Here is a 16670-nt window from a genome sequence, read left to right as displayed (position 1 = left end):
TCAACATCGTTATAGATTAAAAAGACGATTTTAGCGTTTTCTTTGTTTTCCTCGTGTAAATCAATTGTGGTTTTAAGGTTTCAAACCCAATAAACACAATTATCATATGCCATGTCGAATATGTCGCAAAGAAATTGACGCAACCCTTACCTTTATCTTATATTTGTTGGTGATTTGTTTCAATGATGTGTTTTAAGTGTATTGAGATTATTTTTGTTGATCAAAAGTGATCTTGATAAATATTAAACAAGTAAGGAATGTGTCGAGTGCACACTTGTTTAAGTTTATTCAAGATTAAAAGTAGACTGTCATTTAGGGGCGAAGCCCCTGAACGAACGGGGGTCCGGGGGCAGCACCCCTGGGAGCGGGGTCCAAGGGGCAGAGATCCAAATTTAGAATATTTGACCCGTTTTTGATTTGGTATTAATTCTTATAGAAAACCCGAATTTATGACAATTTGTTGACTGTTGCCAAACTGTTTTATGATAGTTTTGACAGTTTTCAGACAAAGAAGATATTTAACCGATTTTGGTCAGTTTTTTCTGGTACTTACGAAAATTCATACACTCATTCTCTGTTCTTTTCTCTTCTGAGACTTATCCAATCAAATATTAGAGAGTACCACCCAATACTTTGATTTGATAGTGAAATCACAATTCTCAGAATTTCCAAGGCTATTTTATCCCTATTATCTTACAATATTCTTATATGAGAATAGTATCATGTCAGAAATGTTTGATTTATGTGTATATTTTCCCAAAACGAATTAATTACCGTATCTTGGTTTACAAATACAAATTTGAAGATGTTATAGTAAATAGTAGTAAAGTGCTTGGACATTTTAGATAGATCCAATGTAGGGGAGTATGTGGCATATTCTCCAGGCTTATAAAATACTTGAACATACCTTTTTAATCATGGATGTGAAAGGTGTTGGGATTTATTCAATTAATATGTTGTACTTCTTCCATAGTGCAAATAAATACAATTACTAGTGAAGTACAAATATCAAAGTGAGATACTAATTAATAAAGGTATAAAAACATAATAGGTCAATTGTCAAACGTGGTTATCAGGGGAGTTGATATCGGGTCTATGCTTTGTATGTTGGATACAGCGGCTGCTTATCACATTTTCATTATGTGTGATGTTTCGGTGGTGGTTTGGTCGGCTATAGGGGTTTGGTGTGACATGGCTATTCCGATTTTGTCATAATTGAGGACATTTTTTTATTGGATTGACTCGATTCATTTATCATCTACGAAGAGATCGACATGGGAGGCTATTATCATGACCTTTCTTTGGGTTATTTGCAAGTATCAAAATAATCATTTGTTCTAGTGTAAAAGAAATAGAAGGGACTCTTTATGTGAAACTATTTGTTTCAATAGTTCGTGTGTAAGAATTGTAAGCTAAAAGTCATTTGGGTTTCATGGTTGAAAAACCCAATTATGTCTGTCCCTTTGTAATGTTCTCTTTTTTCGCTAATTATTGATAATGTTTATATATAATATGAATTTGTTAAAACAAAGTCAAAGTTGGCTTTTACTCCTGTTGAACACAGTTCATTTAAAATAAATCCGCTCTTTTGCATGTATTTTCTAGTGTACAACACCCAAAGTAATATGTATTCTCGGAATTGAACCAACTTTACCTAAATTTAATATGGTCATTCTCTGTCTTTTTTTGTTTTATAGTTGTATGTTTGCAAAGATTGTGTTACTCAAAGGTGTGCACAATACCAGGTGTTGGGCCACTTTGCTTCTTGGGCAGCCCATTGCTCCAATTCGCTTTCCAACAGATTGTAACACATGATTCCTCAAGTTTTCTTCAGTTTTGGCCCAATTCACCCCTTATGTAATTTGTAATGTTAATATTTTTTCTTTGTTGTATATTTAATTTCTCCATAAACCCCAAATGTAATTTTGAAATTTAAGTTGGGCTTCAAACCTTTACTATTGTGGACAAAATGTCTTTATAGTCTATATCAATGTTCTAAATAAACGTTAGTGTGATTCAGCGGTAATGTCAAACTTTAAGTTTTTACGAGTCTAAGCCACATCATTTGTAAGGTGAGATTTAAGACAACAATTTTGTTAATTAATATTTGTATATATATATATATATATATATATATATATATATATATATATATATATATTTTATACTATTACTATTTGTATATCATATATAACTTAAAGCAACATTTTGTTTAAGTTTGACGTCAAATACAAACTTTAGAGTTATGGTGTAATATGGCGAAACCATGACAAGTTTTTTTTAGAATTTTGGTTTATATTGGTATCTATATTCTAGTTGATATTAATAATATATTTAACAAATATAATTTTCATTATTAAAAAGTAGCATATAATTGTGTTTTAATTACTATATATATCTTTTTGTCTTATAATTAAATTTATAATAACATAATAGTAAACAAATTTTTTGATTGTAGGCCCCTTACATTTGGAGGCCCATACGATCGCACCATCCCGTACAACCCTAGGGCCGCCACCAAGGTTAAAAAAATATTATGCATTATTTTGCGGCAATATCAAACTTCAAGTTTTTTTGAGTCGTGGCGAGCCACGTCATTTGTAAGGCAGAGCTTAAGGCGATAAGTTTGTATATAACCAATAATTTTTTTTATATTTTTTACTATTATTTATTTTGATATACATATATAACTTAAAGTTGTATTTTGTTAAAGTCTGGCAACAAATAGAAGTTGTGGAGCTATGACACGTCAGCCATGTCAAACTTTTAGAACCTTGACCATCGCATACTTATTGTTTTATTTGGTTAATGATCTTATTACTATAAGAATTATTTGATGGCTATTTCCTCACATATACTTATAAGTATGGGTGTGAATTTTTGTATTAAAACATTGGGTTTAGGTCATTTTTGGTCACTTAACTTTTAGTTTTGTTCTTATTTGGTCACTTCACTCTTTTTAAGTTTTAAAAGATCATCAAAGTTTTGGTTTTGTGCTCATTTAGTCACCTAATTTTTGGTTTGGTCACTTAACTTTTGGATTTATACTTGTTCAGTCACCTAACTTGTAAAATTGTGCTCATTTAGTCACTAAAATTTTAAAATAAAGTTATAAAAATGAGCACAATTTTAAAAGTTAGGTGACTAAATTAGCACAATTTTAAAATTTATGTGATTAAATGAGCACAAATCCAAAAGTTCATTAACCAAACCAAAAGTTAGGTGATTAAATGAATACAAAGCCAAAAGTTCGATGACATTTTAAAACTTAAAATGAGTTAAGTGACCAAATAAATATAAAGTGATTAAAGTCAAAAGTTATAAGTGACTAAAAATGATACAAACTCTAAAACATTTATCCCAAGAGTTCAAAACATTCTCTCATGGCAACCATTGTTTGGTTTGGTAGTCACATTAAATTCTCTTATATAATTATTTTATAAAATGGTGAACCGAGGTTCATCAAGAGGTTCATCGAGCAATGCTCAAACTAGTATCAAAATTCTTAGTATAGACAACCGAACACTTAATATTTGGCTTCATTAAGAATGGTTTCGAATCGTGTTAGTATTTTTTTTTCTTTAAATGATAGGTTAATAAATTCAAAGACTTTATGGGCTAAAAATTATATTCAAATGTCGACTATTCTCAGATACTACTACAGTTCGTTTATTAAAACTCAATATATATTCAAAAAATACTAACAAATAAATCGAAAGTGTTTTTTTTTTTTTATTTTTATTATTTTTTTTTTTTATTGTGTAATTTAGAATTAGTTAATAATTAAAAAGATTCTGAAGTGGGCCGGGCTGATATTTCTCCCGTAGGAGTAAACTGGACCGACGGCTGCTTTTTGCTTAAAGGGCCGGACCATGTGCAGCTCTCTCCGTGATTAATTATTACCCACGTCACGCTTCAAATCAAAATTGACTTGAACCGAATCGAACTGAACCGGGTTTGAGTTCCATAGAAAGAAGTTTGGAAGTGAAAAGGAAAGACAAGTTTGTTGCCACAAATATCAAAACTAGCCTTCAATAAACTCTTTTGGTTTTGTGAGGATAAAAGTCGCCCCTTATTTTCATCTCTCCCGACTCCCTCCTGCAACTCTCCTTCACAAACCAAACGACAACGACAATGGAAGCTTCATCTATCATATGCCGTTCCGCACCATTACAAGTCAAGTCTAAGTCCCCTTTCTCTTCATCCTCTTCGAACAAATCCAATTATGTCGTATCACGTCGTAACCTACCGGCTAACAACAAGAAGACTGTTACTTTGCGCTGTTACCATACACATAGTCGCCGGGCAGTCACCGCTCCGCCTCGTTACTTCATCTCTAAGGTGTATTTTTTTTTTTCATCTATCTTCGGTCTCTTATTTATCGATTAGTTTGGGAACAAACAAAATCATAGGTATCTTGTTTGGCAGCTGTTCGTTCTCGTATCTTGTGTGTAACAGATTTGTTTTGGAATAGCTCTTTCAAGCTGTAATTTTAGAACATGGCGATGTTTACAAGTCATTGATTGAAATACACACAATTCCGTTATTCCTGATTCATGAAGTTTATTTATAGAACTTTGACAAATAATCACAACGCGTTTGTCGATTTATTAGGTTAAAATTTGCAATTTTCATGGGATCATATGTGGAATAATTGATGATTCTAGCTGATTGTATAACTTTGAATTGAACATTATCTTCTTACATGATATGAAGCGGAAATAAATGATGTCAGATGGACTTTCCCCCTTTTTTTAGTATCCTGATCTGACTAAATTCTGTGCCCTTTACTATAGATTGTTGGGGATAGAATAACTTCTCCACTGGATAAACCATTGATTCAAAGGCCATTGCTAGATCAATGTACACGATTCTCTTGCTTTCATCATGGACGAAGAAAACGGACTCCTATATGCAATTCTACCTCAAGAATGCTGTCAGACAAATCTATATTTCATATCTCAAAGCATGGAGTAAACAATGTGCCTGTAAGTTCACTAAGTACATCAAATTACATATGATCATGAATCCTTTCTGATCTATATCTTACACATTGTTAGGAAAAACGAGTCCAAGTTTCATGTGCAGCTGTGGGCCCCGATGAGCCACATGCAGCAAGCACAGCATGGCCAGAGAGTGCTTTAGAACAGCAATCATCTGATCTATTGTTTGACACAGAAAGCATTGAATGGAGGAGAGAGTTAGAGGGTTTTTTAGGTTCTGAACTTCCATCACATCCCAAATTATATAGGGGACAATTGGAGAATGGACTTCGGTACCTCATCCTGCCCAATAAAGTTCCACAAAACAGGTTTGAAGCTCACATGGAGGTTCATGTGGGATCAATTGATGAAGAAGATGATGAACAAGGTATTGCACATATGATTGAGCATGTCGCGTTTCTTGGAAGTAAGAAAAGGGAGAAACTTTTAAGGACTGGTGCACGATCAAATGCTTATACAGATTTTCATCATACGGTTTTTCACATCCACTCACCTACTTCTATTCAGGTTTGTAAAATAAAGCTCTCAAATTTATTTAATATTTTCTTATAATCCCTTTTCCATCTTTCTTTACACAATCATTTGATCTATAGGATGCTGATGACGATCTACTTCCAACTGTTTTGGATGCTTTAAATGAGGTATGACAAGTTTGGAAACACCATGATAGTTTATTGTGAGGTGTAATAACTGTTCTTCTTTGTAACAATTGTTATTTTTATGATGTAGATAGCTTTTTACCCAAAGTTTCTTGCTTCTAGAGTTGAGAAAGAAAGACGTGCAATACTATCAGAGTTGCAAATGATGAACACTATTGAGTACCGTGTTGATTGCCAGGTATTCAAATAATTCCATTTTCTTGTTATTGTTGCCACTTTTTGTAATCACCCTTTTATTTTGTAACCACAGTTGTTGCAACATCTACATTCTGAGAATAAATTGAGTAGAAGATTCCCAATTGGATTGGAAGAACAGATTAAAAAGTGGGATGCAGATAAAATTAGGAAATTCCATGAACGTTGGTACTTCCCAGCAAATGCAACTTTATATATCGTGGGGGATATAGACAACATTTCAAAGACAGTTAATCACATTGAAGTATGCCATTTCAGTATTAGACATCTTCGTTTTAGTTTTTAAAATTGGTTGATATAAAGATTTTTTATGCAGGCTGTTTTTGGAACAAAACATGCTATCAATGAGACTCCTGTGCCACCTAAAACCAGTGCATTTGGTGCAATGGCTAGCTTCCTTGTACCTAAATTCACAGGAGGGATATCAGCTGATTCATCACATGACAGATCATCATCTCTACAAGTGGACCAATCAAAAGTTGTTAAAAAAGAAAGGCATGCAATTCGTCCTCCTGTAGAACATAACTGGTCTCTTCCTGAAAGAAATGAAGATCTCATATCTCCCCAAATATTTCAACATGAACTGCTTCAAAACTTCTCAATTAACATGTTCTGCAAGGTTCTAAACAACCCATAAACTTGCAAATATTTATACACACAAGTATCCATGTGTTTTTACGTGTTTACCCTTTTGCAGATTCCTGTGAACAAAGTCAAAACATATGGCGATTTGCGTAATGTTCTTATGAAGAGAATATTCCTTTCAGCTTTACATTTTCGGATCAACTCAAGATATAAGGTGGTGTATCTCATGAAACTTGATTTTCTATTTTTGTTTTGTGCATATCTTTTATTAATAAAAAAGGTAACTTTACAGAGTTCTAGCCCTCCATTTACATCCATTGAGTTGGATCATAGCGACTCAGGGCGTGAAGGCTGCACAGTCACTACTCTTACAGTCAGTGCTGAACCTAAAAGCTGGCAAAGTGCAATTAAAGTGGCTGCACAAGAGGTTTGTAGTTTTACTTTTCAATAACAACAATAATAATGATAACAATTAAAATTATAGATGTTTATATTTTTTTGGATCTTGTTTTCAGGTTCGAAGGCTTAAAGAGTTTGGTGTTACAAAAGGAGAATTAGCGCGTTATCTTGATGCATTGTTAAAAGATAGTGAACAATTAGCTGCAATGAGTGATAACATTTCATCAGTGGATAATTTGGATTTTGTTATGGAAAGTGATGCACTTGGACATAGGGTTATGGATCATAAACAAAGTCATGAAAGTTTGATTGCAGTTGCTGGAACAGTCACTCTTGAAGAGGTAAGCTTTTCCAAGATTATTATTATTAATTTTTATGATTGGGAGATGATAAGATTGATTTAATTTTTGTGGAATTTATGTAGGTGAATTCCATTGGTGCACAAGTGTTGGAGTACATATCAGATTTTGGAAAAGCATCTGCACCTATTCCTGCAGCCATTGTTGCATGTGTCCCAAAGAGAGTGCATGTTGATGGAGCTGGTGAAGTTGATTTCAAGATAACTCCAAATGAGATAACAACTGCAATTGAAGAAGGTTTGAAGGAACCCATTGAGCCTGAAGCAGAGGTATATCTCAATAAGTGATTATATTTTCTGTTTGTTTATACAATACTACTAGATTTATGTTTTTTAACTTATATTTTGTGATTACAGTTTGAGGTACCCAAGGATTTGATAACCTTAGAACAGGTGGATGATTTGAAGTTGGAACTAAAGCCATCTTTTGTATCTGTTGGTTTAAACTCAAATGATACTAAAGTTCATGAAAAAGAAACAGGGATTACTCAGTGTCGTCTCTCAAATGGGATTTCCATAAACTACAAGGTATAAATATATAGTATTGTGAGTGTTATAAATTTCTTACTATTTTACTTGTATGATTGACATGACATGAATGTTTGTTGTTTATATCAAACAAGATATCAAAAACAGAAACATGTGGCGGGGTGATGCGGCTTATAGTAGGCGGTGGACGGGCGGCAGAGACGCTGGACACAAGGGGGGCGGTTGTGTTGGGTGTTCGAACTTTGAGTGAGGGAGGGCGTGTTGGTAATTTCACAAGGGAACAGGTAGAGCTATTCTGTGTGAATCACTTGATCAACTGTTCATTGGAGTCAACAGAAGAATTTCTCTGTATGGAGTTCCGATTCACCACAAGAGACAATGGAATGCGTGCTGCATTCCAGTTGCTTCATATGGTGCTTGAGGTAAATATAATTTAATTCAAATTACTATATTTATAAAATGGTAAATGATTGATTATATTAATATTTATATATATATATATATATTTACATCATGATGCAGCATAGTGTGTGGCTTGAAGATGCATTTGATAGAGCAAGACAATTATATTTATCATATTATCGCTCTATTCCCAAAAGCTTGGAACGTTCAACTGCTCACAAACTCATGATAGCAATGTTGGATGAAGACGAACGATTCGTGGAGCCCACACCAAATTCTTTACAAAATTTAACATTACAAACTGTAAAAGATGCAGTCATGAGTCAGTTTGTCAGTGATAACATGGAGGTACAGTGCGCTTATTTGTTTATAATTTCATTTTATAAACTGTAACAATTGTCTAATTCACTCTTAGTTTTTTATATATAAATAATAGGTGAGCATCGTGGGGGATTTTTCAGAAGATGATATTGATGCTTGTGTGATGGATTACTTGGGTACAATTAAGGCAAAAAGAGGAGCTGAAAAGGCTCTGGAGTATACCCCCGTTGTTTTCAGACCATCTCCTAATGATTTGCACTTTCAGCAAGTGAGACCAAAAATGCAAACTTTAATTTAATTTGTGTAATTAGTTTGGAATAATTGTATAAATATTTGTACTTGATAATAGGTGTTCTTGAAGGACACTGATGAGAGAGCATGTGCATATATTGCGGGCCCCGCACCTAACCGGTGGGGATACACGGTTGATGGAACCGACCTTCTTGACTCCATAAGTAATGGTAAGCATTTTGCAAGTTGCATTATATAAATAATTATTTCATTTTTTAACATGTGAAAAATATCTGTAAAACTAGAAACCCAAGGACAGCTTGTGAAGACAGAGAATGTGAATTTTGACCTAGAAAAACGATCACGGAATCACCCGTTGTTTTTTGCAATTTCTGTGGGGCTGTTAGCAGAGATTATTAATTCCAGGTAATTCTGGGAGTAAAATAATATTAAATCTTTTTTTAATTTTTGTTAATATGTTTTAATGTTTTGCTTCACAGGCTTTTCACGGAAGTTAGAGACTCACAGGGGTTAACATATGATGTGTCTTTCGAGTTAAACCTGTTTGACCGGTTGACTCTCGGTTGGTATGTTATCTCAGTCACATCTACACCTGGCAAGGTGAGTCCGAGTCGACTCGGTTTACAATTTTTTTATTTATTTATTTATTTATTTTATAATATAAGAGAGAATAATGTGTTCTAATTTTGGAGTTTAATTTCATTTCAGGTACATAGGGCGGTTGATGCTTGTAAGAGTGTGTTAAGAGGTTTGCATAGCAAAAAGATAGGCGATCATGAGTTGGACCGGGTGAGTGAGTTGTTGTGTGCATTAATTAGGAAGAAGTAAAATTACGGATTTGACCCTTGACTGACTCTGACAGGCTAAGCGGACCTTGCTGATGAAACATGAAGCTGAAAGTAAGTCGAATGCGTATTGGCTTGGTTTGATAGCTCATTTGCAGGCTGCTTCTGTCCATAGAAAGGTGATATTATCTTATTATTAATTGACAAAAGAATAAAAAGACTATTTTATCCTTTTCAAGTCAAAGTCAAAAACAAAACCTTGATCATATTTTTTAACTTTATCTTGCAGGATATATCATGCATTAAAGATTTGACAATGCTATATGAAGCTGCAACGATTGAAGATGTGTACTTGGCTTATGAACAGTTGAAAATTGATGAACAATCTTTGTACTGTTGCATTGGTGTTGCTGGTGCTCAGGCTGGTGATGATGTTTCAGGTACTTTTTTTTTCTTTATTCTTTTTGTTGTTTTTTTTTTTTTTTATTCTTATTTTGTAATTTATGATATGATGTGCAGGTTCTTCACAAGAGGAAGAATATGTTGTTGGAGGTATTCCTGGTGTTATTCCTGTGGGTAGAGGTTCCCACATGATGACGATGCCAACAACATAATGATAATAGTTAAAAGACGAGAATGCCCTCATCATCATCATCAGTATTCATCTGCATAAGAAGGGATTTATGTAAACAATAAGTCTCATTCTCAAATCAAATAGCCTCTAATTGCAGGAAAAACTTGTGTATTCTTCTAGTTCAGTCATAATAGTTATTAGCTAATAATGTACATGCACTTTGTTAAATAAGGACAACCGATAGTTTCTTCACACAATTTATTTTGTGCTTCTACAATCTAGAGTATGGATTATTGCATGGTCATATAGATGTTTTATGAGTGAAAGAAATAACATGTTTATGTTGATTTGTTTTATTTATTTGTAACTTATTACAACTTTGTATTGTAAAAAATCTAAATTGTCATAGCCTTGTGATTCAAATACAAATTTATTTTTATTGCGATAATTTGTTAGGTTTTTCAAAATATGGTTTTATAAAAAAAAGTTCTAGTACAATACAACCTAGTATACTTTTAGTGTAAAATCCTATAGTTTTCAAAATATGGTTTTGTGTTGATTTGTTTATTTATTTATTTATTTGGAAAAATGACATAAATGTCCTGTAAAGTTTTTACGGTCGATTCAGTCTCTAAAGTTTTTGTTATGGGGATATAAACTAGGATACCACTTGCTTTTGTAGTCTCTTTCAATCTGTAATGGTCGGTTCACCATGTGAATCATGAGATGGTGACTATTTAGATTAAAAAAATCATATTGTGTTCCTATAAAACCAAAAAAATAAGTTCGGAGACTAAATGTTTATGCCACTAGATCGAAGTGATTTGAGAGAAGAAGAAACCTGATAATGAAATTAATTAACGATAACAATCTAGATGCTAAACCCCAAGTTTGTCGGATCAACCACGAGACATCACTATCTCCACCATCAATCCTAGCCGGAAAACAAGAACATGAGAAGAAATCCTCGGTTTCAGAAATAGAATGAGCTATTGGAGCAGGAATTTTGAAAGATTCTCATATCAACATACATGTTTCTTCATCTGATTAAGTGAAATTCAATAGTTAGTTTTGTTTATTCGATGTGAATTATGAACTTTTTAGGTTTCCATTTTCAAATTTGAAGTTTGTGCTTCTATGTTGTGAAATCGATCTTGTGGCATGAGCATTTGATCCCCGAACTTTTTTTTTTTTTTTTTTGGCTTTATAGGGGCATAATGTGAGTTTTTTTTGGGTCTAATGGTCACTCTTTCACGGTGAACCAACTATTATAGGTTAAAAGTGATTAAAAGAGCAGGTTATATCATAGTTTATACCCCCATAAAACCTGACAAAAACTTTAGAGACTGAATCGACGAACTCTAGAAACTTTACAGGGCATTTGTATCATTTCCCCTTATTTATTTTTATCTTATTACAACTTTGTATTGTAAAAAATCTAAATTATCATAGAGTTGCAATTCAAATACAAATTTATAATTGTTACGATAATTTGAAGTTCACACAAAAACAAGTGTCTATAGATTCATTTTTTACTAGACAATTCTAGAATTTTAGAATATTTTAGTAATTATTAATTTATAGTTTCGCTGAGACCAATATATTTACATCGTGATTTAAAAAAAATATTATTTTATTATTTTATCGATTGGAGTCCAATTTTGTACTGGTCTCAAGTTGGAACCGGACAAATTATTAATTTTATCAAGGTTATTAACTTATTGAATATTAAATTATAGAGGTTCAACTGTATATTATGTATCCATATTGTTAAATTTGAAGGCATTGAAACTATTTATGATCATTGGCCAAAAGATATTATAAAAAATAGGAATAGTTGTTTACATCATGTGGCATGTTACCAAATATGGTATTGTACTTTACACCAAAGGTTACCCAATAAGGCAATGTGATTACCTACCAAAAACATGTTATCAATTGCCGATATAAATTAGAGACAGGTATACAATATGCATTCCACATACATAATTAAAAGTCAAAGTAACAAGGGATACAATCACCAGAGTTCAAAAAATCCATGATAAATTAGTATGCCTTTATATATAATTAGCTAATTCATCCAAAAAAGGATATTCAAAAACTTAACTAATAAGGGATACAAAATCGTTTGCCTAAAATTGTATCCCTCAACTACAAACCTTAGTATTATATGTTGATTAGAACGGTAGTTAATGATCCATTGCCATCTTTGAGAATGACACGTTTCTTTAGCTTCTACTTCACGATCATCTTAAAAGGCCTTATAAAAAACTAAGCCCATCACCTTCATCATTAGCAAAATACCCAAATCCGTCTATACCCTCATTTCCTTCATCCTTGTCACCAACCACCTTAGTCCATAACATCTTATTCAATACTTGGATGATCATCATTTAACATTTTGTTATAAATAGAGGAAGTAAAAGGGTGTATATAAACTAACTGATGCATATTTGGTGGGATATTTGATATAAGAAAAGGAATATGAACAAGTAAAAAGTAAGTAACTTGATTAGATCAAGGATAAACTACATAAACACCACCACGATTAACCAAATTGGTAACTATTGATGTTAATAGTGATAAAGCAACATCACCACACTAACAACAATCAAGAATTGATTCTTTCATGTATAAACGCTCAAAATCAGCTTGTCAAACTACTGTAAATTCATTATCCAAAAGATGATTTGCTAGTATAACTTGGAACCCCATATATATAGGGCCAAAAAACTAAAAGGAACATAAATCTTGGAAATTGAAAAGTCTAAAGAAAGATCATAAGTTGGAATAATTGAAGTACTATTAAAAACCTCATAAGGAAACATTAATAGGCTGATTAGGAAGACTCTACCACTCCTTTGGGCTGCCAGAAAACTATCCTTCTCCTTTTTAGTGTTTCGAACCCAAAATAATCAAGCCCAATGTAAGTTGGAGCCATGAACTGGGCTAGTCTTGTACTAGCTAAAAATGACATGGATGCCCCTGCATCAACCTTTTGTTGTTGGGGAGGATTTTCCCTCAAATATCCAACGGGCCATCTTCAAGATAAGAAGGAAGATCCCCAACATTGAAAGTTGATGATATGTTTGTATCCCCCTATAATTCTAGTTTGTAAGTATTATCTCCAATCCTTTCTAACACCTAGAATGGTCCATCTCCTCTTGTCATTAGCTTGCTCTTCCTCTTTGAATGAAATCTGTCTTTCCTTAAAACCATATGAGATCTCTAGGTTCAAAGAGAGCCTTCTTTCCATACTTTTTAGCCTTTTTCTTGTGTAAGTTGTTGACAACTTGACATGCTCAATCTTTGCTTTGACTTGTTCATGAATCTTTTTGTATTTCTTTGGCTCGAGATGATGCATCAAAGTGAATTTCACTACCCTTAGGAAATGATATTAGATCAATAGGAGTAAGAGGATTCACTTTTTAGATTACTTCAAACGGTGTGCGTCCAATAGTATAAGTTTGAGATCCATTATAAACAAACTCCGCAAAAGAGAGTTTATATCCTAATCTTTCAAGGATTTGCTCACCATGCTTCTTGACAAGGTTGTGAGTATACACTTGGTTTCTATTTACCCATCTGTTTGCAGATGATATGCAGTGTTGAACAATAGCTTTGTTCCTAACAACTTCCATAACAAAAGTAGCTTAAGAACTTGATATCTTTGTCGGAAACTATGGTCTTAGAAACACCATGAAGGCGCATAATTTCTTTAAGTAATCAGCAAAATGAATGGCATCGTCTGTTTTGTGATACGAAACAAAGTAATGGAGTGGAGTATACAAGCATTGATGAAACTTGGTTTTAACTTGATGACATGTTGCACATCTAGCAATAAGAGTGGTAACATCACTTTCCATGTGTGGCTAGTAGAATTGTTCTTGTAATACATCAATGGTTTTGTCGATTCCATGATGACCATCTAATCATCCTCTATGCGCCTCTCTAAGGTGTTGTTTGTTTTTTTAAGGGAAAAATAAAGCTCTACAGTAGAAGATATAAACCAAAATTCTGCAGTCTGCAAGGAGAAGACTGTTTGTTTTTTAACATCTTCAGTCTAGCAAGTTAAACTAAAATTTTAATAAATTGATTTTTAAAACTTAAAATAAGTTTTCAGCATTGAAATTTAAATAATTTTAATTTTAAAACATTAAAATATAAAATTATATAACCACAATTGTTTTTTTTAAATCATTCATTTCGTTATTTGTTTATTTACTCATTTGGTTTAACTTGTTCGAAATTTTTTTGAATCGTTCTTCATTGTGGATGTAAGAGTAATTACCTGAAGGGATTTTGTTGCACAAAATAGATAGTTTTTCACAAAAAACAGGCAACAGAAGCTTTAGAATTTCTTATAAATTTCGAGTGTGACAACAAAACAAATCATCAAGGATCCTTTCAAAGAGGTTAGAATAATATTATAACAACCATAAGGTGTTTAGAAATTACAACATTTGTAGCTTTTGGACCCTCTTGGAGTTGGGGTGTTGAAGTAGATGACATGAACAAGGAGTTTGATCTTCTCTACAAGTAATCCACCAACAAGAATAAGGTACCAAAATTGCTAGATTTCTTCTAGTACAATTTTGTTCTTTAAACCTTAAGTGTTTAATCACTTAGAACTAAAGTAATACACAAAATTAACACCAAAAGCAAGTAATGTCTTCAAAAGAGGAAAGAGCTCCAAGCTCTTGTTGCTAATGGTTTTTGAGAGAAAAAGGAGTTTTTTAGACCAAAAAACTTGTAACCTCTTCATGTAAATACCCTTTATTTATAACCCCATCCAAACATGGCCTCTTGAATATAATATTTAAAAATATGGACTATAAAGATGAGGCATGGTGAACAAGATGATGGAGGTTGACTAGCAACCTCTATTCGTCTACAACCAAAGTATCCAAAACTTTGTACATGACTTATTATATAATACATTATCAAATAAAGACTATTTTTCTACTTCTTACAATATTGTTTTCATTGAACAATAATTTTTCTCTAATTAAATACAAGAGTTGAATTTATTTATTAATAACAAATTATTTAATAAATATTCAATAAATATCAACTTGATTAAGGTGTGACCCTATAAGATCATATGTCATTAGCAATGTCAATCAATAATGATTCTTTGGCATATAGATCCAACATTACCGACAAAGGAAGAACAGACGACGACAACAGCGTCGAGGTGGAGAGATAGCAATGGAATCAGTCGGTGGACACATCTTCGGCGCAAGATGAGGTTGAAGGAGGTGCGTCAACCGATGAAGGATGGAGAGTTGAGTGGTGAGAAGGAAGGTGTTGAAACATCGAGGGAAATATGTGTGTTTTTTACATATTGAATAAAGTGTGTGGACCTCAGAAGAGGTATGTGCCGTGAAGACCTCGTGTAGATGTTTCTTTGTCTGCGGACTTCTGAAAATCAAACACATTTCAAGCTCTCATGTCTGTGCATGGTCTGCACAGTGTAGATAGAAAAGGTCACGCAGATTTGTAGACAAAAAACAAACAACCCCTAATTAGTAGTTCCCTTATGGTTCCTCATTTAGGATCACATTTTGTTGTTCTTGAAAATAAACCCTTCTTGGATGATATAAGGACATTGCATTCTTTAATATCTTTAGAAAAATCTAGATCATTTAGAAACAATTGTTTAATGAAAGAAAATCCTAGCACTCTTCCCCAAGAATAGCAAGCATGACATATCTTCTTGAGATGGCATCTGCAACAATGTTAGAACTTAATGTTTTATACTTTAAAACAAAGTTAAATGATTGGAGAATTTTTACCCATTTTGCATGTTTTGAGTTCAAATTGTTTTGGCCATTTATATGTTTTAAAGCTTGATGATCAGAATGTAGAACAAACGACTTAGATCAGAATGTAGAACAAACTACTTAGGCGACTAAGTAACGACTCCAATGATCTAGAGCACATACAATAGCATATAATTCCATACTAACTATAATTCTTCTTTGTTTCATTCAACTTTTCTCACTGAAATAAGCTATAAGGTGTTTGTTTTGTACCAAAACAACCGTTAAACCAACAATGTTTGCATCACACTCAACCTCAAATAATTGATTGAAATGTGGAAGGGCCAAGATACGAGACGAGCACAATCAATCTTTGATTTTCTCAAACGCATTATGGATAGATTAAATCCATTCAAAAGAGCCTTGTTTGATACACTCTTAAAAACCCAAAACGTAGCTTAAATTACTTGTTCTATGCCCTTACTAAAGCAGTATTTAGGTTGAAATGTGTGTTTATTCCACAAATTGACCACATCTTGGTACTCAAGTGAAAATGTGTGAGAAAAACAAAGCTGACATACGAAATACAATGAAGGACAAAATGAAATGGTCACACTTGCATGTCAGTTACTTGCTAATGTAGTCATACATCATGGTTTAGTAGATGGAAGAAGCTTTAGCTGGAATAATAGTTATCTTTAACATCTAGCATTTGTGTTTACTTAATATAACATGATGCTATATATGTTCTGGTTAATACAATATGATGCCATTTTCAAGCTTATAATTTGGTGGAAGTCAATGGGATACTTAAGGCAGTGCTACTTACATCCTCCTCTCATGTGACATGAGGGACCTGTTGAAACTGAATGCAATGTTGAGG

At 33.1% G+C, this 16670-nt stretch overlaps 1 protein-coding gene across 1 annotated transcript; it reads left to right on the top strand.

The window, feature by feature from the left end:
* The first annotated feature begins 4009 nt into the window (after positions 1 to 4009).
* On the top strand, positions 4010 to 10378 carry SPP (Insulinase (Peptidase family M16) family protein). The gene is given in 21 exon segments (XM_078965628.1): positions 4010 to 4341; positions 4797 to 4988; positions 5061 to 5510; positions 5597 to 5644; positions 5733 to 5840; positions 5913 to 6101; positions 6174 to 6476; positions 6555 to 6656; positions 6735 to 6869; positions 6958 to 7182; positions 7266 to 7469; positions 7557 to 7727; positions 7823 to 8110; positions 8211 to 8438; positions 8527 to 8679; positions 8761 to 9068; positions 9143 to 9263; positions 9372 to 9452; positions 9526 to 9627; positions 9738 to 9888; positions 9968 to 10378. Coding segments are annotated over 21 exon segments (3861 nt in total). The 5' UTR covers positions 4010 to 4134; the 3' UTR covers positions 10063 to 10378.
* Positions 10379 to 16670: the final 6292 nt, after the last annotated feature.

This window comes from Lactuca saligna, chromosome 7, assembly GCF_052625555.1.
Source record: "Lactuca saligna cultivar CGN05327 chromosome 7, ASM5262555v1, whole genome shotgun sequence".
NCBI classification, from domain to species: Eukaryota; Viridiplantae; Streptophyta; class Magnoliopsida; order Asterales; family Asteraceae; genus Lactuca; species Lactuca saligna.
Note: the sequence above shows the minus strand (reverse complement) of the source record. Positions and strands in the feature narration are given on the sequence as shown.